This window comes from Haliotis rufescens, unplaced genomic scaffold, assembly GCF_023055435.1.
Source record: "Haliotis rufescens isolate VD_foot unplaced genomic scaffold, xgHalRufe1.0.p SCAF_14, whole genome shotgun sequence".
NCBI classification, from domain to species: Eukaryota; Metazoa; Mollusca; class Gastropoda; order Lepetellida; family Haliotidae; genus Haliotis; species Haliotis rufescens.
The window spans coordinates 10,694,004-10,721,024 of NW_025963824.1; the positions used below are offsets into that span (position 1 = coordinate 10,694,004).

The window sequence follows — 27,021 nt, forward strand, 5'->3', positions numbered from 1 at the left end:
GGACCAGACAATCCAGGCATTCACATCATGAACAAAGCTAAATTGGGATCGATGACATGCATCAACCAAGTCAGCAAGCCTAACCCCCCGATCCCGTTAGTCTCCTCTTACGAAGAGCATGATTTGCTGAGGACCAGTTCTAACATGGATCTCCATAGAGGAAAAAGTTGCTTGCTATTTCTAGCATTTCTTACATGTCTTTACAGTCCACTACATTCTATTACTGCTGAAACCATGCCTCTTTTGTTAAAGTCAGTAAAAGTTGAGCTGCATGGTTAAGTAATGTCGAGGTGGTGTCAAAGTTGAACTCACCACTCAGCAAGGAAACAGATAAGTTTACATCTGTGAGTCAAGGGAGATAACTCCTGATTGTTGAGTCAAGCTGTTGTTTGTGGATGAAAATAGGGTTGTGATTGAAAATCATGCTTGGTAAGTGATGTGGGGTGGGGTTGGGTGGTGTGGGGTGGGGTTGGGTGGTGTGTAGTAGGGCGGCTTAGTAGTTCGGGTGCTTGTTTGTTGGTACAATATCAGAGCTCCAGATAAGCTGCGTATCTGCGTGAAATACGCATCAGAAATGCAGAAATACACAGTAAAATATAATCCAAGCGTATCAAATACGCAACGAACATTACAGATACGCTACAAAAATAAAACTTGTGCGTATCATCAAAATATTGCGAAGTAACCCTGCGTATTCGATAGGCAAATCAGCAACTTATTTTGAAATTATAAACGGGCATTCCGTCAACCTTGCCAAACTCCACGATGACAGTTACATCATGGTCATTGGCCATCACACTTTCTTGTGGAAGTATCGTGGTATTTTTGAGTCCTATAAAGCTCTCGAACCCACACGACACCAGTTTGTAGGAACTAGATGAATAGTGTTTTTAAATATTTAACTTAAATACCTACATGTGTAAAAACTAGTGGGTAACAGAAATTTGAATACGCAGATAGAATTACTGATACCCAATGATTTTAAAATGCATGGGTAAAATACCCACAACACCAAAAGCTTATCTGGAGCTCTGAATATGAAACCCATTTTTGGTGTTCCCTCAATTTGATATTGCTGGAATATTGCTACAAGTTGCGTGAAACCTCACTCACTCAATCCAGTATATATATGGGATATGATGACATGCATCAACCAAGTCAGCAAGCCTGACCCTGTTAGTCGTCTCTGACGACAGTATAGTCGCCTTTTACGACAAATATGGGTTGCTGAAGATGTACATGTGATCTTCACAGGTACACTCGCAATCAATGAATAAGGAGTGATTGAGTAAGTTGTGTAACAGGGAATTGTTCAGGAGCTCAGCTGAAGCTGTTGCACATACATTCTGTGACATGCAACTGGAAATGTGTGTGGTTTGACAGTCAGATAAGATTTTGTTTTGCTTGTGAAGAATATTTGTAGACATTGATTCTGCGAAGAGAATCTGAAGAAGAAATGAGCATGTGTTAAGAGTATGTAATAATTTAATATTTAAATAATTAACAACAAAATAATTTTGTACTTTCAGGATGACACATATGAAGAAATCTTCACCGTCAGCAACAGCAGTGCAACTCCACCATCCTCGGACAGTGACAACGAGAACCAACACATGCTCCATCCAATCCTGCCATCCAGCGACGATGGGAGAATCCCCGAGTCCCACATTATTCGCAGAAGTCGAAGTTTCAGTCAGCCCAGGTTCCCGACCTCTGCGGATGCTACTGAGAAGAGCATTCCTAAAATCACAGTGTCGGCACCGACGAAGCCAGAACCCCAGGGCAAGCTAAAGGAACATCGTCGCCGGAGTCGCCGCGCTGTGACTCTGCACAACCTGGACACCCATCAACTGATGGTGATACTGAGCCTGCAGATGCGCTACCTTCAGGAGAACGAGAACGCCCAGTCTCAGTCCACGCTCAGTGCACAACAGCTGAGTCAGCAGTTACGGCGGGCTCTCACACCGCAGCCAAACCACGATCGTCAGAATCGGGGGCAAGGACAGGAAGTTCGTCAGATCAGGTCCCACACACCCCAGCCATATCATTTCAAGAACCGTGGTTCCTACATCGATCCTGTTCAGCCAAATTATGAAAATATGTTTGATCCCACGGAGTTCATTAATCAGCTAAAACAGGAGCAGGCGCAAATTGGGTGTAACGGAAATAAGGTTCCAGCAGAGCGGGAGTTGTCACGGCACAACACGGCACCTGCCTCACGGCCCAAAACACCAAGGCAGGGATACTCGTCTCAAACCATTCCACCGCCGCAAAATTCCAGAAAAGGAAACAAAACTCCCATCAGATCCAATTATTACGAAGAAATCGATGATATGGCGGATTGCTTAGATGACAGTAGTGCATCAGAGCAAATCTATGAAAACCACACTGGAAACCGCCTATCTGCTCAAAGACGTAATCGAGGTCAAGGTGAAGGTCATTCAGTGCCTGCTCCAGCAGTGTGCGTTCAGGGAAGTGGTGGGAAACCAAGGGACATTACCAACATACTTCCGGCATTGTATCCCTCGATTCCGAGACACTTGTTTGACCGGGGTCAGACCCCATCGCGTCCGAAAAGTTACATGAATGCAGTTGATGCATCAGATTCTCCGCAAACTTCGCGCAGACACCAGTCTCAGAATCCCAGCCAGCATAATCCCAGCTCTCAGCCAAACACATCTCAAGTCCGACCAATTCAGGAAAATTCATGGAGGAATCAGGATGTCGATTCAGAATCAGCAGACAGTGCCATTTATGCAATGCCAGTTAAGAAGCAACGCCAGCCGGCTAAACCAGCACGAAATCGCAGCCCCGACTGGCCGGGAAACCAGCCCCGCCCATCCCTCCCTGGTCAGAGTGATGTGCGGTCAGCGTTTCATGTGGTACCACGCAGCAAGAAATCCAAGCCTGCCCAGAAATGGAGTGCCACTTCTGATCCCGCGGCCAGGTTGCAGGTTTCTGCTCGTACCTATGACGGCAATATGAACGATTTCAGCATGCAGGGACAAACAAACCATGTGTCGAACGTGTCTGCATTTTTCCCCCCACCTCCCTACTCCCCTCCCCCGTCTTACACGGACGTGATCACGCACTCAAGGGACAGCTCCCTCCATTCGCTCACCAGCAGCACCTCCACATCAGAAGACGTGGATTTTTACCAACAAATCCGAAAACCACAACAGCCTCCCCGATCAAAAATCTCACCCCATCGTCAGGAATCTCAAAACGTCCCCTCGCATCCGAACTGGGAGGAAAACTCGGTGTTCCATGACAGCATCCCATACAGTGGGCCGGGGGTTAATGCTGTGGGACAAAGATGGAATGGTGTAGAGTATCAGAACATTGATGAGACGCCTAACGGACGAGTTGGCGGACCTAGCTACAGGAGGCAGGGATACGATGCCTTTCAGGATGAGCCAGTGAGAGGGCCTGCTTCGCGGAGTCGTGGGTCGGCAAGGCAGGATGGTGCAGGCTGCGAGGCTCCTCAGTACAGCGCCGCTGCATCCACCGAAGGCAACAGCAGCGACTCGGACTGTATGGAAACAGTCATATAATCTGCTGCGTCAGTGTGACGGACTGTAGTTGAATAATGTGCTGCGTTCTTGTGACTTATGGAAACAGTCATATAATCTGCTGCGTCATTGTGACAGACTAGTTGAATAATGTTCTGCGTTCTTGTGACTGTATGGAAAGATATATAATCTGCTGCATCAGTGTGATGGACTGTAGTTGAATTATGTGCTGCGTTCTTGTGACTGTATGGAAACAGTCATATAATCTGCTGCGTCAGTGTGACAGACTAGTTGAATAATGTGCTGCATTCTTGTGACTGTATGGAAACAGTCATATAATCTGCTGTGTCAGTGTGACGGACTGTAGTTGAATTATGTGCTGCGTTTTTGTGACTGTATGGAAAGGTTTGTGCTGTATTTTTGGAAATTGCTTGACAAAAGGTACACTTCAAGTCCTACATTGTGCAAGAATTGATTTGTTGGAGATACCCCTTGTGAAAATGTTATGTTATATGTGTCTTCAGCCTGAGTGGTTTGTAGATACATGTGACATTAATTGTGTTAAGCAAGACATTAATTGTGTTACTGCTTTTTGACTGGACTTCAAAGCAGGATAATTGCCACTTAGTGTGCTGTGTATGTCAGATACTGCAACGTATTGGTGTAACTCTTTGACCAAACCCAGGGCATTGGCAGGTAATGCATTGTAGTACTGCGACACATTTATCAGACACGAAGTATTAGTTGTGGTGAATGTGATGTGTCTTTGTGTCTCGGACTGTGGATCTGACTTTGTCACCTTGTGTCTTGTGCGCAGATGAAGCTTGTCATTGTTTATTGTTGTCCTTAATCCACCCAGTGAATGATTGGCTTTCATTGAGTGCATCACTCAGGACTGTGATGACCTGATGTTACCCAGCACTGTTCCTGTGAAATACACCTGCAGATTGAGACCTGTTCCTGTGAATATTTACCTGCAGATCGAGACCTGTTTCTGTGAAATATTTACCTGCAGATCGAGACTTGTTCCTGAGAAATATTTACCTACAGATTGAGACCTGTTCCTGTGAAATATTTACCTGCAGATGGAGACCTGTTTATTGCTCTAAGTGACCCTGAGGAATCTGGACCATGGACAGCAAATTGTCAGAACAGTGTCAATAAGGCTGGACAACTTTATTGTCAAGTTTTACAGATATGTTTGCCCAGCTGTTGAAAAATATCTTTTTTGAAAAGTATGTTTGTAATGTTGTAACTTTTAACCTCAAGACTCAAGATTGTTTGTATTGCCTACTGCATAATGCATGTTGGTCAGGTCAGTATGTACAAGTGGCCTGGCTTCAAGTTGCTTATTTATTGGCCAGTGAACGATGTATCCACCTTCCAGAGCTGAGTGGGACGTCCAGCAGTGGGAACAGTTACCATCAGGTTCATGATAAACAACATGAAGTGTCAGCAATCTTATTATAATCAGATCTTAGTTTTCGCTACCCCTAAACAAAGATCTGAGGACATCCCTTTACGGGTCACGTCAGAATGACCTTTCGCGAACATTGACCGACCAATGAAATGACTGACAAGAAATCCACATTAGCCAATCAGAAGGCAGCTTTCTTGAGCTTTACGACACTAGTTTCAAACTGGCAACTACGCTTCAAAACATATTTTGACGTATTGGCGATTAATTCTTTTTAAACTGATCAAAAGATCATTCTGGAATGGCTTATAGTTGGTCTAGATTGTATGGATATAATCATAAATCCCGAAACTGTCATTCGGAATACCCTCTGTTAAATATTCCGAGGTTGCATAGTTGCAAAACACATTCCGACTGTCACTTTCATGATCTGGTAAGCGACGCTCTGATTTGGTGGATGAAAGGTCGTTCTGACGTGACCCGTAATTGGATGTCCTCAGATCTTTGTTTCGCGGTAGCGAAAACTAAGATCTGATTTTAATGAGATTGGGTGTGTCAGTAAAAACGCCAATCTACAAAGGGCAAATTGTAAATGTGACTCTTGCTCTATGGGAGGGTCAAGAAACAGATGGCAGTATTAACTTTCAAACAAACTTTGCTATCAACAAGTGCTATACAGTTGTATATATGAGTTGTTCGTGAAATGGACACTTGACGACAAAAGGTTTGATGAATGCCTGTATGATGAGATTCTTCAATACCTCCGGAGATTTATTAACAGTTACTTGGTTTAGGGATCAGTGGGGGCACGGGTGGCCCAGTCGTCTAAGGCGCCGCGATTTGCTGTGCATGATTGTGGGTTCGAACCCTGGTTCGCCCCAATTATGTTTCTAGGTTTGTCAGCACCATATCCGTGCTCGTGGGTTTCACCTAAGTGGTAAACGTCCGAGACCTGCATCACTTCAGGCTTTCCTCCCACATTAAGCTGACACGCCGTGATATAACTGGAATAATGTTAAAAGCGGCGTTAAACCCAACTCACTCACTCACTTAGGGATCAGGAGAACCAAACATTCAGCAAAATAGTAATAAATGAGTGTCTCTCTATCCATGCAGTCTGTTCATGGGCTTCAATGCTCCAACTCTCAGTTGTTTTGCCCGTGATGCTTTAATTAGCCTGTGTAATCTCCAGTACAAATTAGCATTGAACGATTGAGATTATAGTCCATAATAAGCAAATTTTGAATCCACGAAGGTGAAATGGGGTTTAACGTCTCATCCAAGATTATTGCACTTATATAGCGCATGCACGTGTATGTATGTGTGTGGCTGCTTGTACTAGTCCGGACTGATGCCGATTTATAGTGATAGCTCACTGAGATACTATGCCGCAGTTTAACATGAATACCCCACTCAGACACAGTATACTGACTCCGAGCCAACCAGTACTTGTTTTAGCCCCTTAATGCCGAACGCCAGTCAGGATAACATCCAGTACCATCTTTTAACGTCTTTTGGTATGACGTGGTCGGGGATCGAACCCCGGACCTTTCACTCTCTGGGCGGACGCTCTACCACTAGACCACGGTGGCGATCTGAATCCATGACGAAAAAAATCGATCCCTATTTCAATACTTTCTAAGTTGGAGAATTGTAGCCCTTAAACACCTTTCAGTAATGAAAGAAAATGTGGGAGTAATGGGAGGGGGGAATCCTTGTCATTAAAAGAAACACTTTCATTTTAATCATTCTCTTTATTTTACAAACAAGACTTAAAGATATCAACGAAATGAAAACATTTTTCACCACAAACCCACATTACTTGAACAGAATCTGTAAGCCAAGTAATTGAACCAGCAAGGCCTGATGGAGGCAGGCCCAGAAGGTTGTCACTTTCGACAAGTCAAAATACTCACCACAAAAAATTGTGAATATGTCTCTAACCATTAAAGCATACTATTTTTGTATATTATATATCTGTGCTTTTTGTAAATATGTTAGTTCTATATATTTTTATATCCATGCATTATCATTATGGACCAATAAGATCAAGTTCTATTGAGAAGAACACTCAATATCATTTCAGGAATTTCAAATTCAGGGTTCTGATTGGTTTCAGTAAAAAGCAAGGCCAAAAAAATGTTCTTGGTTTCTGGTACGAGAGACGATGAACTTGCTTGGTAGCTAACTGTCATTTATTATGCATACTTTCTTTCCTGTCTGTAACATCATTTGTCAGAAACATGGGTTTCACTACAAGACCTGCATCACCTCAGGCTTTCATCCTTCATCTAGATGACTCGCCATGACATTGAAGACAAGTTATTTTATGGATTACAACTTCATTTTTTTTTTTTTTTCATAAGAGGTGATTAACGGGATCGGGTGGTCAGGCTCTCTGACTTGGTTGATACATGTCATCGATCCCAATTGCATGGATCGATGCTCCCGATGTCAATCACTGGATTGTCTGGTCCAGACTCGATTATTTACAGACCGCCGTCATATAGCTGGAATACTGCTGAGTGAGGCGTTAAACAAACAAACAATATTATGATCTATGAGAATATCTGGTTTATATCTTTGTACTGTCTTTACCAAAACAGCTACTAAAAGTGCCAATCAAACAGTTCAGTCGCCATGATATGACTGAAACAGTGGTCAAAGTGGCGTAAAACCAAACTCCCGTAAATCAAAATCTACATGCCCAGACTGAAACAAGAGACAGTTGGAGTTGACCAGTGCTAAGGTTGTTTTACTTGAAGGTCCATGTTGTTCTCATTGTGTTTACATGGTGTACATACTCCAACATAGCATAAACAATAAACATCATCTACAATGAAGTCTCTGGTCGCTTGTCTTTTGTTAATATGTTCCCCGGACTGACCTGTTATGTTAGAAGCAACTCAGGTCTGAAGCTGTTTGTTTTTCCTTGACCTTGACTGCTGAAGCTGTCTCTAGGGATTCTCCGAATGATTTTTTCCAAGGACTACTGCTTTAAAAAACGTGATTTCCCGCTTTTCCGACGAGATTTCACATCCCTGATTCTGGGCAGAACACATCCCCAGTACCTCATGCTTGTCTCTCTAGGGATTCTGGGCAGAATACATTCCCAGTACCTCATGCTTGTCTCTCTCCAGGGATTCTGGGCAGAATACGTCCCCAGTACCTCATGCTTGTCTCTCTATGGATTCTGGGCAGAATACGTCCCCAATACCTGATGCTTGTATCTCTATGGGGATTCTGGGCAGAATACGTCCCCAGTACCTGATGCTTGTTGCTCTCTAGGGATTCTGGGCAGAATACGTCCCCAGTACCTGATGCTTGTCTCTCTAGGGATTCTGGGCAGAATACATTCCCAGTACCTGATGCTTGTCTCTCTCTAGGGATTCTGGGCAGAATACATCCCCAGTACCTGATGCTTGTCTCTCTCTAGGGATTCTGGGCAGAATACATCCCCCAGTACCTCATGCTTGTCTCTCTATGGGGATTCTGGGCAGAATACGTCCCCAGTACCTGATGCTTGTTGCTCTCTAGGGATTCTGGGCAGAATACGTCCCCAGTACCTGATGCTTGTCTCTCTAGGGATTCTGGGCAGAATACATTCCCAGTACCTGATGCTTGTCTCTCTCTAGGGATTCTGGGCAGAATACATCCCCAGTACCTGATGCTTGTCTCTCTCTAGGGATTCTGGGCAGAATACATCCCCCAGTACCTCATGCTTGTCTCTCTATGGGGATTCTGGGCAGAATACATCCCCAGTACCTCATGCTTGTCTCTCTAGGGATTCTGGGCAGAATACATTCCCAGTACCGCATGCTTGTCTCTCTATGGGGATTCTGGGCAGAATACATCCCCAGTACCTCATGCTTGTCTCTCTCTAGGGAATCTGGGCAGAATACGTCCCCAATACCTGATGCTTGTCTCTCTATGGGGATTCTGGGCAGAACACATCCCCAGTACCTCATGCTTGTCTCTCTAGGGATTCTGGGCAGAATACGTCCCCAATACCTGATGCTTGTCTCTCTATGGGGATTCTGGGCAGAATACGTCCCCAGTACCTGATGCTTGTCTCTCTCTAGGGATTCTGGGCAGAATACATCCCCAGTACCTCATGCTTGTCTCTCTAGGGATTCTGTGCAGAATACGTCCCCAATACCTGATGCTTGTCTCTCTATGGGGATTCTGGGCAGAATACGTCCCCAGTACCTGATGCTTGTTGCTTTCTAGGGATTCTGGGCAGAATACGTCCCCAATACCTGATGCTTGTCTCTCTATGGGGATTCTGGGCAGAATACATTCCCAGTACCTGATGCTTGTCTCTCTATGGGGATTATGGGCAGAATACGTCCCCAGTACCTCATGCTTGTCTCTCTAGGGGGATTCTGGGCAGAATACATCCCCAATATCTGATGCTTGTCTCTCTATGGGGATTCCGGGCAGAATACGTCCCCAATACCTCATGCTTGTCTCTCTATGGGGATTCTGGGCAGAATACGTCCCCAGTACCTCATGCTTGTACTCTCTATGGGGATTCTGGGCAGAATACGTCCCCAATACCTCATGCTTGTCTCTCTCTAGGGATTCTGGGCAGAATATGTCCCAATACCTCATGCTTGTCTCTCTCTAGGGATTCTGGGCAGAATACATCCCCAGTACCTCATGCTTGTCTCTCTATGGGGATTCCGGGCAGAATACATCCCCAGTACCTCATGCTTGTCTCTCTATGGGGATTCCGGGCAGAATACATTCCCAGTACCTGATGCTTGTCTCTCTATGGGGATTCCGGGCAGAATACATCCCCAATACCTCATGCTTGTCTCTCTCTAGGAATTCCGGGCAGAATACATCCCCAGTACCTCATGCTTGTCTCTCTCTAGGGATTCCGGGCAGAATACATCCCCAGTACCTCATGCTTGTCTCTCTCTAGGAATTCCGGGCAGAATACATCCCCAGTACCTCATGCTTGTCTCTCTCTAGGGATTCTGGGCAGAATATATCCCCAGTACCTCATGCTTGTCTCTCTCTAGGGATTCTGGGCAGAATATATCCCCAGTACCTCATGCTTGTCTCTCTCTAGGGATTCTGGGCAGAATATATCCCCAGTATCTCATGCTTGTCTCTCTATGGGGATTCTGGGCAGAATACGTCACCAATACCTCATGCTTTTCTCTCTCTAGGGATTCCGGGCAGAATACGTCACCAGTACCTCATTCTTGTCTCTCTCTAGGAATTCCGGGCAGAATACATTCCCAGTACCTCATGCTTGTCTCTCTCTAGGGATTCCGGGCAGAATACGTCACCAATACCTCATGCTTGTCTCTCTCTAGGGATTCCGGGCAGAATACGTCACCAATACCTCATGCTTGTCTCTCTCTAGGGATTCTGGGCAGAATACGTCACCAATACCTCATGCTTATCTCTCTCTAGGGATTCCGGGCAGAATACGTCACCAGTACCTCATGCTTGTCTCTCTCTAGGGATTCTGGGCAGAATACGTCACCAATACCTCATGCTTTTCTCTCTCTAGGGATTCCGGGCAGAATACGTCCCTAGTACCTCATGCTTGTCTCTCTCTATGGGGATTCTGGGCAGAATATGTCCCCAGTTCCTCATGCTTGTCTCTCTCTATGGGGATTCTGGGCAGAATACGTCCCCAGTACCTCATGCTTGTCTCTCTCTATGGGGATTCTGGGCAGAATATGTCCCCAGTTCCTCATACTTGTCTCTCTGTGGATTCCGGGCAGAATACATCCCCAGTACCTCATGCTTGTCTCTCTCTATGGGGATTCTGGGCAGAATACGTCCCCAATATGTCATGCTTGTCTCTCCAGGGATTCCAGACAGAATGTCCCCAGTTCCTCATACTTGTCTCTCTGTGGATTCTGGGCAGAATACGTCCCCAATATGTCATGCTTGTCTCTCCAGGGATTCCAGGCAGAATACATCCTCAGTACCTCATGCTTGTCTCTCTCTATGGGGATTCTGGGCAGAATACGTCCCCAAAATGTCATGCTTGTCTCTCCAGGGATTCCAGACAGAATGTCCCCAGTTCCTCATACTTGTCTCTCTGTGGATTCTGGGCAGAATACGTCCCCAATATGTCATGCTTGTCTCTCCAGGGATTCCAGGCAGAATACATCCTCAGTACCTCATGCTTGTCTCTCTCTATGGGGATTCTGGGCAGAATACGTCCCCAAAATGTCATGCTTGTCTCTCCAGGGATTCCAGACAGAATGTCCCCAGTACCTCATACTTGTCTCTCTGTGGATTCTGGGCAGAATACATCCCCAGTACTGATGCCAGTGAAATGGGGAGCCAGTACAGTGGAGTTGTCTCTCAGGTCCAGACAGAAACACCCACCCAAACAAGCAGTCCATACTGAAATAGAAATTCAAAATTGAAGCACTGTACATGCCAATATTATGAAGATACACATCAGTCCTACACAACAACTGGTAATATTCTCCAGATCAGGTGGACCATATTTTCTTGAGTATTGTGCACACCCAAGTACAATGCACACCCCCTCTAGCCTTTTTTAATATTATGTGCAGAAAAAAATTACACCGTACCCCTTCAACGAATTCTGGTAAACGAACGGGTGATAAGAAACTTGGTCAGTACAAATATAAAATTTGAGATAAAAAATCACCAGACATGTTGATTTACCGTTTAAATTGTATCTTTTGTCTGCAATCTGCTAGGCATTGTTTTACATTCAGAGATAAAGATCACCTTGTGTATTTTGTCGTAAACTAAGCCGGAAACAGCAATCGTCTGTACACATGTTTTCTTGGAATCTACCGGTGATTCGGCTAAAACCTACCCACTGATATAACTTTACAGGATTTTAATGCAAGGATCGGGAAACATAGTATCTGAAACTATTTTTTCTTATCAGGAATAATATATTCCAATATCTTGTTATTTTAGTTGCAGCTTTTACTAAATATATTTAAAATAATAATAACCCTAAGCATAGCACTTGGGTGCAGCTGATCGCTATTGCCAGTTATTTTTTTTCACATGGAACAATTTGACCGCGCACATGATCGCAAGAACTATGTGTTGACACAGAATCGTCAAACTACAACATACGCTCGTATATGACTATTAAGGAGTCAAAGTATGGCATTTATGATATATGTATCCATTCTTGGTCAACTAAAGTTCGTTTCAAGGTGTCAATAGCGGTAATCTGACCGTGGTTGCTGTTACTAACGGTGAGTTGTGCGATCTTTCGATCGCTTCAAACGCGATTTCGCCGAAATGATTTAAAGCAATATTAAAAGGAATTTTGAATAAAATTCATAAAATAAGTTACAAACACAAGTCCAGATATACAATGAACACTTTTTATAGACACACAGTGTAATTACATGATTAATTTGCGTACTTCAGTATGGATTTGTTGACATGGAATTTATAGTGCTATGTGCTCACAGTAATGTCTATGTGTTGGGGGATAAAACATCAAAACTCATTATGGCGTATATGTGCACTCCCTTCTACACAGCTGTGTTTTTTTTTTAAAAAGTGTGCACCATACACAATAAAATATGGTACACTACGAACAGCTGGTAATATTCTCTGGAAGATCAGCAATACACTATATCTGGTAATATTCTCGGGAAGATCAGTAATACACTACAGGTGGTAATATTCTCGGGAAGATCAGCAATATTCTCGAGAAGATCAGCTATACACTACATATGGTAATATTCTCGGGAAGATCAGAAATACACTACAGGTGGTAATATTCTCTGAAAGATCAGAACTATACTACAACTGGTATTTCACTCAGCAATAGCCTAGCTATATGAAAGGATGTATATAATTGTATCTGGTGTATTCATTCATGTGTCCTCAACAAGTTGAGCTAAACTATCTGGTTCTTACCTTGACCTTGGGATAATCCTGAAGAATTATGGCAGTGATGCCCAGATGGGGGACATAGCTGAAACAACAACACTAGATACAGATGTTGTGGGGTGAAATCGTCTAATGATGCATTCAAGATTGTTGCACTTATATAGCCACATCCACGCACGTGCATGTATGTGGCTGCTTGTACTAATGACGGTTCTTTAGTTCTAGCCCACTGACATACTATGTCACAGTTTAACATGAAAACCCCCCTCAGACACAGTATAATGACTCCGAGGCAACCAATCGTTGTTGCATCCTTGTTTCAACTGCCCGACGAATGGAAGACCTCAGGCTTCTGCAAATGATAATGCCCTGAAAAATAGCGTTACCCTTATAGAAACGTGACCAGTCTTTTGAGATATGCATCCTATATAATTCACCTTTATATTTCTGCTAACACTAGGTCCACAGAGCGACCCCACCTCTGAGGCAACACCCCTGTGAGGGCCTTCGAAGTCGATGCTAATTTACCCCAAAAATGAAGTAATCGAGGCATATACATTCCCTACATTTGCAATGAAAACATGCTTGTCTTCCATTGTTTTTTCCAGATGCACAGAGATAATTTGAAAGGTCTGCACTGCAGGGGAGATAATTATGCCAACTGAAGCCTCCATAAAATATTTCTGATGAGACTCTACCATGTCAGAGATTGTTACCATCATCTTCCCGAGGCAAGGGCGTCAACTGACTATATACGTCCAGTTTCAATCCTTCCTGAACTATACTGGAATTTCTGGGCTCGATCGTAGTGGCTATTATGAGTTATATCCCTTCAATATCCCTCCTATTGACCAATCAGATTCCACTTCTCATATCACTTGCATTTGCTTCAAACAAAATGGCGGCGCACAGTCAAGATGATCTGAATGATAATCACAATCTATATTGTGATAAAGCAGGTCCTACTTCATGAAGTGCATCAAATCAAGTGAGCACCTTGATTTAAAACATGAAGATATTTGGAAAACATCTGTTGACGCCAAGCTGGCGGTACACATGCCTTGCAAATCCTGCAATCGACCGAAATCTTCACGGTAGTTTATGATGTGGATGTCAATTTTGTTACGCGATTTTGATTGGATAATGTATAGACTTGTTAGTCCATTCAAACTATAACATAATTCCATCCTAGTTCGGCAAGTGTGGAAACTGGACTATAGTTGGTTAACTCAGTTGCCTCAGGAAGATATTAAACCACCTGATCTTCATCTTATGGTTACAGCTGAAGCTTTGGTTGGTTGGTTGGTTTGTTGTTTAACGCCGCACTCAGCAATATTCCAGCTATGTGACGGCGGTCTGTTAATAATCGAGTCTGGACCATACAATCCAGTGATTAATATCATGAGCATCGATCCACGCAATTGGGATCGATGACAAAAATCAACCAAGTCAGCGAATCTGACCACCTGATCCCATTAGTTGCCTTATACGACGTTGCTTTTACGGCAAGCATGGGTTGCTGAAGATGTATTCTACCCCAGAATCTTCAAAGGGTCTACAGCTAAAGCCATGCAACTCACCCTTTCACGAACCCGACAATGTCTCCTCTCTCCTCTCCCCAGCCATATATATAGACAACAATGTGACTCACCCTTTCACGAACCCGACACTGTCTCCTCTCTCCAGCCATATATATAGACAACAATGTGACTCACCCTTTCACTAACCCGACAATGTCTCCTCTCCCCAGCCATATATAGACAACAATGTAACTCACCCTTTCACTAACCCGACAATGTCTCCTCTCCCCAGCCATATATAGACAACAATGTGACTCACCCTTTCACTAACCCGACAATGTCTCCTCTCCCCAGCCATATATATAGACAACAATGCAACTCACCCTTTCACTAACCCGATCAATGTCTCCTCTCCCCAGCCATATATATAGACAACAATGTAACTCACCCTTTCACTAACCCGACAATGTCTCCTCTCCCCAGCCATATATAGAGACAACAATGTAACTCACCCTTTCACTAACCCGATCAATGTCTCCTCTCCCCAGCCATATATATAGACAACAATGTAACTCACCCTTTCACTAACCCGACAATGTCTCCTCTCCCCAGCCATATATATAGACAACAATGTAACTCACCCTTTCACTAACCAGACAATGTCTCCTCTCCCCAGCCATATATATAGACAACAATGTAACTCACACTTTCACTAACCCGACAATGTCTCCTCTCCCCAGCCATATATATAGACAACAATGTAACTCACCCTTTCACGAACCCGACAATGTCTCCTCTCCCCAGCCATATATATAGACAACAATGTAACTCACCCTTTCACTAACCCGACAATGTCTCCTCTCTCCTCTCCCCAGCCATATATATAGACAACAATGCAACTCACCCTTTCACTAACCCGACAATGTCTCCTCTCCCCAGCCAGAACTTCCCTGGTGGATACAGGCCTCGGTCATCAACAAGATTGTTATCTCCCTTTGTTAGAATCTTCACTGTACCATTCTCCCTGGAGAGAAGAAAACAAGAGCAAGTCTGTCTTACAGACCCTGATACAATTATATATCAAATACAGCCCATGCAAGTCTATAATGTTTGGCAAGTCTAGATTACTGCAGTATGAATGAAGAGTCACTGGGCTCCCTTTTATTAACGCCGAAGACCCGGGTTCGATTCCCGACATGGGTACAATGTGTGAAGCCCATTTCTGGTGTCCCCCTCCGTGATATAGATGGAATATTGCTAAAAGCGGCGTAAAACCATACTCACTCACTCACTCACTCACTCCCTTTTATTATATTTTTATCAAGATAACTGAACAACTTTTTTTCTGTACAATATGTTCATTTCAGAGACTAGATGTTCGTCTAAAGAAGAGCTAATACTAGACTAACACTTTGTCAATGAAAACATGTCTTTAAAATAATTTTTAAAAATGTCTCCGAAAGAACCTTTCCTCTTCTGCTGTTTTCATATTTATCAAGCAAACTAGACTTGGTTAGCTTTATCTAGACTTGCCAAGGCTTCTATTAAAAAGAAAACCTTAAAAATATAATTTCCACAGTCATGGTGCAGGACTGAGCTAATACTCCTATCATATATGCCTTACCATTCCAAGTCATTATCGACCATCTCCGTGGTCTAGTGGTAGAGCGTCTGCCTGGAGAGCAGAAGGTCCGGGGTTCGATCCCTGGCCGCATCATACCAAAAGATGGTACTTGTTGTTACCCTGTCTGGCGCTCGGCAGTAAGGGGCTAAAACAAGGACTGGTTGGCTCAGAGTCAGTATACTGTGTCTGAGTGGGGTATTCATGTTAAACTGCGACATGGTATCTCAGTGGGCTAGCACTATAAATCGGCATCAGTCCGGACAAGTACAAGCACACATACACACACACACACGTACATGCACGTCACTATATAAGTGCAATAATCTTGGACTCGACGTTAAACCCAATTTCACCTCACCTCACCAAGTCATTTTGTCTCCATTCCATGCTGCTCTACTTTTGATAAGGATACAAGACTGATTGTCATACTATAATATCCCTATCATAGTTGAGAAGTATATTATGACAAATACTCATTAGCCATCGAGTGGCATGAAACTTGCTCATTATTTTTCATGGTCACTGGGATGGGTGACTCGGGTACTCGTGTCGGGTGGGTCCTGAGTAGGACCCGGGTACCCACAGGACTACCCGGACCCATGGTTACTCACGTGATGTATTGTTTAATGACAAAAACTTACTATAGCTCTGTGGTTACACTACAAGTCGCTAATGTTTTCAACATTCTTTCTGATGATGAACACATTCCTTTTGACTTGTATATGTTTGAGTAAAGATAAATCTTCAGTCAACTTCAGTGAACGCATGATCTAATTAGTTTTAGCCAGGGCTGCAGTAAAACAATTACCAATGACACATTTTGTTACCAACTCTTGAGTTGGTTGGTTGGTTGGTTTGTTGTTTTACGCTGCACTCAGCAATGATCCAGCTATATGACGGCAGTCTGTAAATAATCGAGTCTGATCCACGCTTGAGACTTGCAGTGGGTACCCGGGTAGTACGATCTCCCTGCCATGACACTAGGGATGGGTCGTGTGGGTAGTGGGTAGTGGTAGTGGGTACTGGGTACGACTACCAGGACCTGTGGCTATTGTTTAATGAGAATGAGTGAGTTGGGTTAAACACCACTTTTCACATTATTCCAGTTATATCACGGTGTGTCAGCTTAATGTGGGAGGAAAGCCCAAAGTGATGCAGGTCTAAGACGTTCGAAACCCACGAGCACGAGTATGGTGCTGACAAACCTAGAAACATAATCGGGGCGAACAGAGATTCGAACCCACAATCATAGGTTTCTGGCATGCCAAAGGGACGCAACTCTGCACAGCGAAATGCGGCGCCTTTGACCACTGGGCCACCCGTCCCTCCTGAGGGTTTTTGCGGCTTATTTGACCCATTGAAATGCCTGTTTCATTGTAAACCTAAAATTTTGAATATGATTTGTTGATTGTTAATTGATGTGTGATTATACTGATTTCATAATTTAGTTCTCTACATATGAATTTCTGGGTTAACATTTAGGTTTTAGTTTGTTAATCAGCTCATATTACAATATTCACTCATAAACTATGTATATAATGAACATGCTTATAACGAACTGACGGATAAAACGAACTGTTTGTTTGGTCCCGGCAATTTGCTGTATCATATAGAATTGATGGATATAACGTACATGCCGATAACAAAATAACGGAGATAGCGAACTCAGTTTCTGGTCAATGTGTACTCTGTCAATGAAAATGTTTGAGTTTATATTCTGTGTATAAAATGCGATGACTAGAGTGAGGACATTCAGTCTTGATAAACTTACAGTGGCAGACATATCTCGTAAGCGGAAAGCTCATAACATCGTAGGACCAGCATCACTTACTTTTCGGCGGTGAGGTGAGGTGAAATGGGCTTTAACGTCACGTCCAAGATTATTGCACTTATATAGCAACGTGCATGTACGTGTGTGTGTCTGTGTGTGGCTGCTTGTACAAGTCCAGACTGATGCCGATTTAAAGTGCTAGCACACTGAGATACCATGCCACAGTTTAACATGAATACCCCACTCAGACACAGTAAACTTACCTCGAGCCAACCAACCCCTGTTTTAGCCCCTTAATGCTGAGCGCCAGACAGGGTAACAACAAGTGCCATCTTTTAACGTCTTTTGGTATGACGCGGCCGGGGATCGAACCCCGGACCTTCCATTCTTTGGACGGACGCTCTACTATTAGACCACGGAGGCGGTCACAAGCAGAGCCATGGGTGGGCAGGGAGAGATGAGGGGTGGGCAGGGAGAGATGAGGGGTGGGAAGGGAGAGATGAGGGGTGGGCAGGGAGAGATGAGGGGTGGGCAGGGAGAGATGAGGGGTGGGCAGGGAGAGATGAGGGCTGGGAAGGGAGAGATGAGGGGTGTGCAGGGAGAGATGAGGGGTGGGCAGGGAGAGATGAGGGCTGGGAAGGGAGAGATGAGGGCTGGGAAGGGAGAGATGAGGGGTGGGCAGGGAGAGATGAGGGCTGGGAAGGGAGAGATGAGGGGTCGGCAGATGGAGATGAGGGGTGGGCAGGGAGAGATGAGGGGTGGGCAGGGAGAGATGAGGGCTGGGAAGGGAGAGATGAGGGGTCGGCAGATGGAGATGAGGGGTGGGCAGGGAGAGATGAGGGGTGGGCAGGGAGAGATGAGGGCTGGGAAGGGAGAGATGAGGGGTCGGCAGATGGAGATGAGGGCTGGGCAGGGAGAGATGAGGGGTGGGCAGGGAGAGATGAGGGGTGGGCAGGGAGAGATGAGGGGTGGGCAGGGAGAGATGAGGGGTGGGCAGGGAGAGATGAGGGGTGGGCAGGGAGAGATGAGGGCTGGGAAGGGAGAGATGAGGGGTCGGCAGATGGAGATGAGGGCTGGGCAGGGAGAGATGAGGGGTGGGCAGGGAGAGATGAGGGGTGGGCAGGGAGAGATGAAGGCTGGGCAGAGAGAGATGGGGGGTGGGTGGATGAAGAAGGACCAGCATCACTTACTTTGCGGTGGTGAGGATGAAGAAGGACCAGCATCACTTACTTTTCGTGCACCTTGAGGACTCTGTGTACGATGGGGATGTCTCGGCCCTCCACCTTGAACACCACGATCTCCCCCACACGGATGGGCTCCTCCTTGTAGTTGGTGAGGAACAGCAGGTCACCACGAGCCAGGAATGATGGGTACAAGTCCCCGCTGCAGAAAATATAAACATCACGCTCAATTTCATTGTTCTATAAATCATGACAGTTTTATCTATTATTCATGTTGATATAGACAAACACACATCGCTTTGTACCATAAAATGTCTAAGTCCCATGATAGAATTTGAGTGAGTTGTGTCTAACGCCTCTTTCAACATTATTACAGTTGTCAGCTTAATGTGGGAGGAAAGCCCGAAGTGTTGCAGGTGTCAGACGTTTACCACTTCGGTGAAACCCACGAGCACGGGTATGGTGCTGACAAACCTAGAAACATAATCGGGGCGAACCGGGATTCAAATCCACAATCATAGGTTTCTGGCGTGTCCAAGGGATGCAAACTCGTCCCACTATCGATAAATGTTATGTGCGAAAATACGACAAACCAATCAAAATGAGCGTGTGACATCAAGTACTTCTATCAAAGAATCCCTCAGGAATAATGTTTGATTTTACATATGTCTTGCATCTAAACATATACCCATCATACAGTTAAATGTCTTCAATCATACTGTATAATACCTTAAGTCCCGATGTGTCTTAAATAGCATCTGGAATATATATGACATGGGAAATATACGTGAATCATTACGCAACGAGTTGACAATTCTTTCAGTTATGCCCGTTTGCGCTTAGACAGAACACAGTCGCAAAAAATGGCCATGAGAGGGGCATGAGTCGCTATTCGGCTTGTCCTGGAATAACACGAGTTGGTCATGAATGGCAACTCTGCACAGAGATGATTGGGCCACCCGTGCCCCCTGATGGAATTTGAAAAAAATGATCCGAGGTTGGATGTTTTGCCCACATAACCAAAGACTGGGTGAGGATGTCATCTGCGGGATGACTCCATGCCTACACATTGACATCATAAATGGTGCAAATTGGCACACCTGAACATCTTTATCAGTGCCACGTTGCACACTTAAATCCCACCTTTATTAATCACATTTGGAACTGATGGATTAAGTTTTCCAATACAGAAATCTGATATGCTGGCCTGAATACCGAGAATGAAGAATGGTAATTGCCAGATCAGAAAGTCAACCTGAGAGGGTGCTGTAATAGGCTATAAGTTGGTACAAACCTGGCAACGATGAGGATGGGAGTGTCGCAGTCAGTCCACACCATCAGCCCTTTCCACAACATCACTGGCGTCAACATCAACAGCAGCAACTTCAACACTCGATAGTACACCTGCAGTAGAAGTCAGCTTGTATCGGAGTGGGTGAATGAATTTGTCTTTGGGCTGAGTGCAACAGCATTCAAGTAATATCAGTGTCAGCATGAAGAGATGTTGGACTTTGACATTTACCATTTTTGTTTGTTTGTTTGTTGTTTAACGCTGCGCTCAGCAATATTCCAGGTATACGACTGCGGTCTGTGAATAATCGAGTCTCAACCACACATTCCAGTGATTGATTTCATAAGCACTGATCCACACAATTGGGATACGATGACATGCATCAACCAAGTCAGCAAGCATGACAACCCAATTCCATTAGTCGCTTTCTGAAGACAAGCAGTCGCCTTTATGGCAAACATGGGTTACTGAAGACCTATTGTACCCCGATTTTAACAGGTGACACATGAAGGGGTATCGTTCTGACTGGGGATGTCACAATACAGCTGTCTCACGATACAATTCATATCTCCATTCAGAAGATATGATACATATCTTGTAGGGCTGGGACGGGTAACTCGGGTACCCGGGTCGGGTGGGTACTGAGTAGCACCCGGGTACCAACAGGACTACCCGGACCCGAGGTTAGTCACGTGATATATTGTTTATTGACAAAAAATATCTAAAACTCTATGGTTACACTACAAGTCACTGTTGTTCGCATTTCTTTCTGACTATGCACCCATTCCTTCTGACCTTTATAGGTTTGAATAAGGATAAACTTCAGAGTATGCATGACCAGATCGTTTTAACTATTCCCAATCGGACTTTTTACACCCAGCTCTTGAGACCTACAGCGGGTACCCGGGTAGGGTCGGGTAGTAGCGTGGTGGGTACCCAGGTAGTAAATTTGGACTCATCCCAACCCTTGTAGTGAGTGAGTGAGTATGGTTTTACGCCGCTTTTAGCAATATTCCAGCAATATCACAGCGGGGGACACCAGAAATGGGCTTCACACATTGTACCCATGTCGGGAATCGAACCTGGGTCTTCGGCGTGACGAGCCAACGCTTTAACCACTAGGCTACCCGACCGCCCCCCAAGCCCTTGTAACTTGATAATGCATATACAAAATTTTCGTGGAAAACCCAGACATTAGACTGAGAATGGAGTCCATAGTCAAAAAGGTTAAGAAGCACAACTGACTAATACCTATCAACATGACACTGAGTCAACTATTCTGTATCAGAACACAATAAGAAACAAACATGTAGGCAGCAAGGAAAAGCCAGATAACTTGAAAACAGTCTGGGAACATAAGTCTATCTAGGTTCCTGTTGTGCCAAAGGGAGGCAACTCTGAACTAATAACGACGGTGAAATACAGTCAAGTCTCCCACTTCGACTCCAACACACCTAATTTGCAACGAATTACCAAAATCACTCATTTATCAGTCTCGTTAATCCGACACAGTGATCAACATATGTCATCTGTCCTCGAGAACACAGCCAGTGTTTTGATGCGAGACGAGTCTTAAGCTTTGCGGTACCAGTTTCAAACATGAGACTTCCATTCCAGACTATGTTTTTTAAAGTATTTTGAGTAAGTCATACAGTTCGTAACAGTTATTTTGTGTTGAGCTTTAGAGGTTGATTAGAAAACATATTCCGCAAACAATGTAACATAACAATATGAATATTTCATTTTTATTTTTTTTATTAAGTGTTTGTATCATTATCTATCGTGTAGTTGTCAGATTTTCGATCACGAACGCTGATACTACTTAATTTTGTTTATCCAACATACTTGTTAATCCAACATAATATTATGTAACCAGCCATGTCGGATTAACAGGACTTGTCTGTAGATAACTGGGCCACCTGTGCCTCCACGAAATATTAATGAGATACGAATGACGTGTATGTATTGGAAATACTGTCAAACTGGAAAGTTATTATCCATTAAGCTATTGCGAGTGGGTAACAATATTCTCAAATGCATATGGAAAGTTTTGCCACACCATAGTAATCAGATTAATAAAGATTAAAGTTGCTTTTGCATGTGTTATTTTTCATGAGCAGGAAGCAGCAGATGTTACTGTTTCAGTCAGTGTTTTTTGTAAACTACAGATGGATGTGTTGTTGTAGTTGACACAATCTCATTAAAATCAGATCTTAGATCGCTATCGCTAAACAAAGCTTAGTGGCAGCGAGAACTGAGATTTGATTTTAATGAGATTGTAGTTGAAAAGGAAGGTTGGAGTAGCAGTTTTATCTAACAGTAGTTTCATAAGGCTGCCTAGACTACACAGTGTTTAGTAAGGAAATTGTGTGGCAGATCAGTGAATTCACCTGAATAGACTATTGACACTGAGTGACAATGGGGAATAAGGAAACAGGATGTGAGGTGAGGTATTATTTTCGAATCATGTCCTGGGTGGATTGGGGAAGTGAATAAACAAATATGTTTCCTTATGTTTTTTCCTTGTTGGTCTGCAAAAATATCTGTGTCATGCAGTGAGGTGAGGTGAAATGGGGTTTAACGTCACGGCCAAGATTATTGCTCTTATAGAGTGACGTGCATGTGTGTGTTTGTGTGGCTGCTTGTACTAGCCTGGACTGATACCGATTTATAGTGCTAGCTCACTGAGATACCATGCCGCAGTTTAACATGAATACCCCACTCAGACACAGTATACTGACTCCGAGCCGACCAGTCCTTGTTTTAGCCCCTTAATGCTGAGCGCCAGCAGGGTAACAACAAGTACCATCTTTTAACGTCTTTTGGTATGACGCGGCCGGGGATCGAACCCAGGACCTTCCTCTCTCCAGGTGGACACTCTACCACTAGACCACGGAGGCAGTCATCTGTGTCATGAAGCTATAGAGAGTGTCTTTTGCTTACTGTTTTCGCAGTTCTTTCCTGCTTGCAAAAATTGCCAGATTTACAGTATTAGAAACAGCAGCTTCATTCATGATAGGGTTTAAAGACTACAAACAGGACCGAGAGTCAAGAGTAGTTGGATATTGCTTCTTGTTTAACGCCGCACTGAGCAATATTCCAGCTATATGATGTGGTCTGTAAATAATCGAGTCTCGACCAGACAATCCAGTGATTAATATCATGAGCATCGATCCACGCAATTGGGATCGATGACATGCATCAACCAAGTCAGCGAGCCTGACCACCTGATTCTGTTAGTTGCCTTTTACGACAAGCATAGTCGCCTTTTACGGCAAGCATGGGTTGCTGAAGACCTATTCTACCCATATATCTGTATATGTGAATAATGTTTGATAAAATTGAGCATTATATTACTATAATTTCACTGTCTTTACTGACAGTGATGCAGTGAATACAAATTTCATTGATTCGATGTTGTGTATGGGCCACCAGTAACCTATGCTTGCAATAGTGATCAATGATCAAAATATCAATCACTGGATTGACTGATCCAGACTCAACTATTAACAGATCACCTTCTTATTGCTGGAAAATGCTGAGAGTTGTGTATGGTTTAATAACATGTTATATATGGCAGCAGAAAAGCCTCTTTTAAATTACTGTGTGATAATCGAGGTGAATCCAGTTTTCTGATCCTGGCAAGGCTAAGGGACGCAACTCTGCACAGTGAATTGTGGTGCTTCAGTCAGAGGGGCCAGTATTTGCCCCTTGCGCGAAAGAGATGTGAAATATGCTGTGTCTGCAGAGTTGCATCCCTTACATGTAACAGGAACCTATCATCATGTGTTCATAAAGTGAGGCTGTGATAATATAATTCTTACCTCTCGGACTCTCATGATGTGCAGTGGACTGACAACGTTCTTCATTGCATCTTCTTCTAATCTTCATCCATCAGTGGTTGATGAAGGGAAACAGAAGGTTAATGAGTCATCTGAAAAAACAGAGATGAATTCAGACACACAAAGATTAGGGGTGGGCAGGGAGCACTAGGCTCTTTGGTCTACCAGGTTGTCTAAATCAAACGAGGGGGCACGGGTGGCCTAGTCGTCTAAGGCACTGCGATTCGCTGTGCAGAGTTGCGTCCTTTGGGCACGCCAGAGACCTATGATTGTGGGTTCGAATCCCGGTTCGCCCTGATTATGTTTCTAGTCATGTAAGCGCCATACCCCTGCTCGTGGGTTTCACTGAAGTGGTAAATGTCTGAGACCTGCATCACTTGGGCTTTCCTCCCACATTAAGCTGACACGCCGTGATGTGACTGGAATATTGTTAAAAGCGGCGTTAAACCCAACTCACTCACTCACTTCGTAATCTCTTTGATGACTTGTTCTAAATCTTAGCTGAGGTCAGAGACTTAGTAAATAGTCTTCAGTGCTTAATGGTCCAAAATGTCATAGTTGTGGTTTGTTGTTTAAAGCCGCACTCAGCAATATTCCAGCTATATGACGGCGGTCTGTAAATAAACGAGTCTGGACCACACAATCCAGTGATTGACATCATGAACATCGATTGGGATACGATGACATGCATCAACCAAGTCATCGAGCCACGCAATTGGGATCAACGACATCCATCAACTTGCTCACAGAAATTCCATCATGGGACTTAGAGATTTTATGGTACAGAGTGATGTGTGTTTGTCTATATCAACATGATTAATAGATAAAATTGTCATGATTTATAGAACACAGATATTGAGCGTGATGTTTATATTTTCTGCAGCGGTGACTTGTACCCATCATTCCTGGCTAGAGGTGAACTCACTCACTCTAAATCAACCAATGTACATGTCAAATATCTCATTACACCAAGACGAGTTAATCCTAAGTTTGTCACTACAACTGACGTCATGACAGATGACTAAACCTGCAAAATGGAGCCCTCATTTGAACCTAAGTCCAACTTGTTAACGCATCGCTGTCTCTGAGGGTGTATGGGAAATATAGACGTCAGGGGTCTCCAATTCGTATTTCTGGTGTCTGGGGCAATTATTCAATCTAAGATTGGCTTTTATTACCTACGAGGGCAAACACCGGGGTGCAAAAAAATCATATGTGCCCTAGAGTCATATCACGTCCCGAGACAACAGTGTATTGTTTCCGTCATCCGGACGACACTGCTGACGTCATTCAAATCTTATTGTGACATGAGGTCATGCTAGAAACGACGTCATAGCTGAAGATTGTTGACCTCATTCGACAAATCCGTATCAGATGTAAAGAAGCTATAACTGTTAACCGAATTTGTAGGATGTGAAATACTAATAGCATGTTGAAGATGAACTCCATTTCATATTTGTTTGCGAGGCATATGTATCTTTGAGAAATAAGTACATACCAGAGTGGCATGGGCTAAAGCTAAAACAGCACCTCAGCAAAACGTCACCTGGCGAAAACGACACCCATTAGTGAAAATGTCACCTCGCCTCAAGCGAAAACGGCTACTATTGCCTGGCGAAAACGGCACCCTGACCCTATAATTAAACTTACATGGTCGCTTCCAAACACCAATAATTGTGAAATGTTAAAACAAGTTTACATTAGAAATTAGCCTCTACTCCAACTATATTCCAACTAAGCCTATACGCAAATCAACTTATTGTGAAAACATAACATGCATTGAAGTAAAGTAAATGAAATTAAACTCACATCGTCTCTTACAAACACAAATAATTGTGAAATGTTAAACAAGTTTACAAGTTTAGCCCCCTACTTCAATTTATTCCCCGACTCTGATGGCCTTTCGATGTTTGGTTGCGAGAAGAATGTCAGAAAAAATTCACATGCTGCATCATGTGACAACTGTTACCAGTGGACCCATCGTGTATGTGGTACCAGACTTTCTGTGGCCCGTTATCAAGAAATTAGCTGAGGCAGCTACTATCACAACGTTCGGTGGTATTAGAACCGATATTATAAACACATGATGAAGATATAATACTACATTAATTGTTCTTATCGATATTAAAATAGAGGTGCCTTTTTCGCCCGACACATAACTAGTAGCCATTTTCGCCAGAGAAATTGTTGACGTTTTGCTGAGGTACCAATTTAGCCGGCACACGAGAGGCATATTTCATCAAATATTTTAAATTTCATAAATTACTGACTTCTAGTGATGTGTCAATGGTTAACAAATGTGCTGAGTTTGTTATAGAAGTGCTGAAACGTAAATATTCACTTGATAGGAAGTATAATTGCCTAATTGCGACATATGATATTGTTGTATCAACTCTGTACATTGGCCGATAGCCTACAAAACAGAAATATACTTACTATATTTCTTGAGACAGTTTGTTACACTGACAGTATGACAGTATGGTCGTAGGTTTCACGTGCATCGGGTAGGGCTTTCCTCGCACATTAATCTGAGACGCCGTCATATAACTCGAATACTTTACTGTATTCTAAAGGTAGGCCTCCAAAGTGGATTTAAACAAAATTCTCTCACATAGCAATTATCAAAACTAGACACTGGATCAAGCATTGTTGTGATGACATTTCGAGAACAGCTGATGTACACGTGACCTGTTTAGAGTTATCTGCCCATGAGTGACAACTCTCCAAGCTCCCGACAGCGATAGCCTTTCTAAGCTGGGACCCCTCTCTTTACATAAATTTACGCAAGCACACCAGTCTATTCGGGAAGTTTGTGACACAAGCTCCAGTAGTATAGGTAATGGGGGTTCTGGCTCACTTCAACTGGAGCCAGATTTATATACCTATACTGCTAGTACAGGGGGAATTTTTTTATGCAAAAATGATGATGCGGTTCAACGATAGTCATGAGATTAAACTAAATTGTAATGAAAATATTCTCTATTATTT

At 43.6% G+C, this 27,021-nt stretch overlaps 2 protein-coding genes and 1 long non-coding RNA gene across 3 annotated transcripts in view; 1 reads left to right on the plus strand and 2 right to left on the minus strand.

The window, feature by feature from the left end:
• LOC124120740 overlaps positions 1 to 6,306 on the plus strand; it is a 47,164-nt gene extending 40,858 nt beyond the window's left edge. Inside the window, exon 5 of the mRNA XM_046483623.2 lies at positions 1,530 to 6,306. Coding sequence (XP_046339579.2) covers positions 1,530 to 3,554 — 2,025 coding nt within the window. The 3' untranslated portion in view covers positions 3,555 to 6,306. The remainder of the gene's footprint in view (positions 1 to 1,529) is intronic.
• Positions 6,307 to 6,926: 620 nt separating this feature from the next.
• Positions 6,927 to 10,596, minus strand: LOC125379347. The gene is made up of 2 exons (XR_007220709.1): positions 8,396 to 10,596; positions 6,927 to 8,048 (listed from the first exon to the last, which is right to left on the minus strand). It is a non-coding gene; the product is annotated as an uncharacterized LOC125379347 (long non-coding RNA).
• A 93-nt stretch (positions 10,597 to 10,689) lies between these two features.
• On the minus strand, positions 10,690 to 26,753 carry LOC124120744 (signal peptidase complex catalytic subunit SEC11C-like). The gene is made up of 7 exons (XM_048395744.1): positions 26,470 to 26,753; positions 24,016 to 24,125; positions 20,195 to 20,304; positions 18,950 to 19,102; positions 15,229 to 15,348; positions 12,832 to 12,889; positions 10,690 to 11,310 (listed from the first exon to the last, which is right to left on the minus strand). Exons 2-7 carry the CDS (start codon positions 24,058 to 24,060, stop codon positions 11,269 to 11,271), a joined length of 528 nt encoding a protein of 175 aa, XP_048251701.1. The 5' UTR covers positions 24,061 to 24,125; positions 26,470 to 26,753; the 3' UTR covers positions 10,690 to 11,268.
• Positions 26,754 to 27,021: the final 268 nt, after the last annotated feature.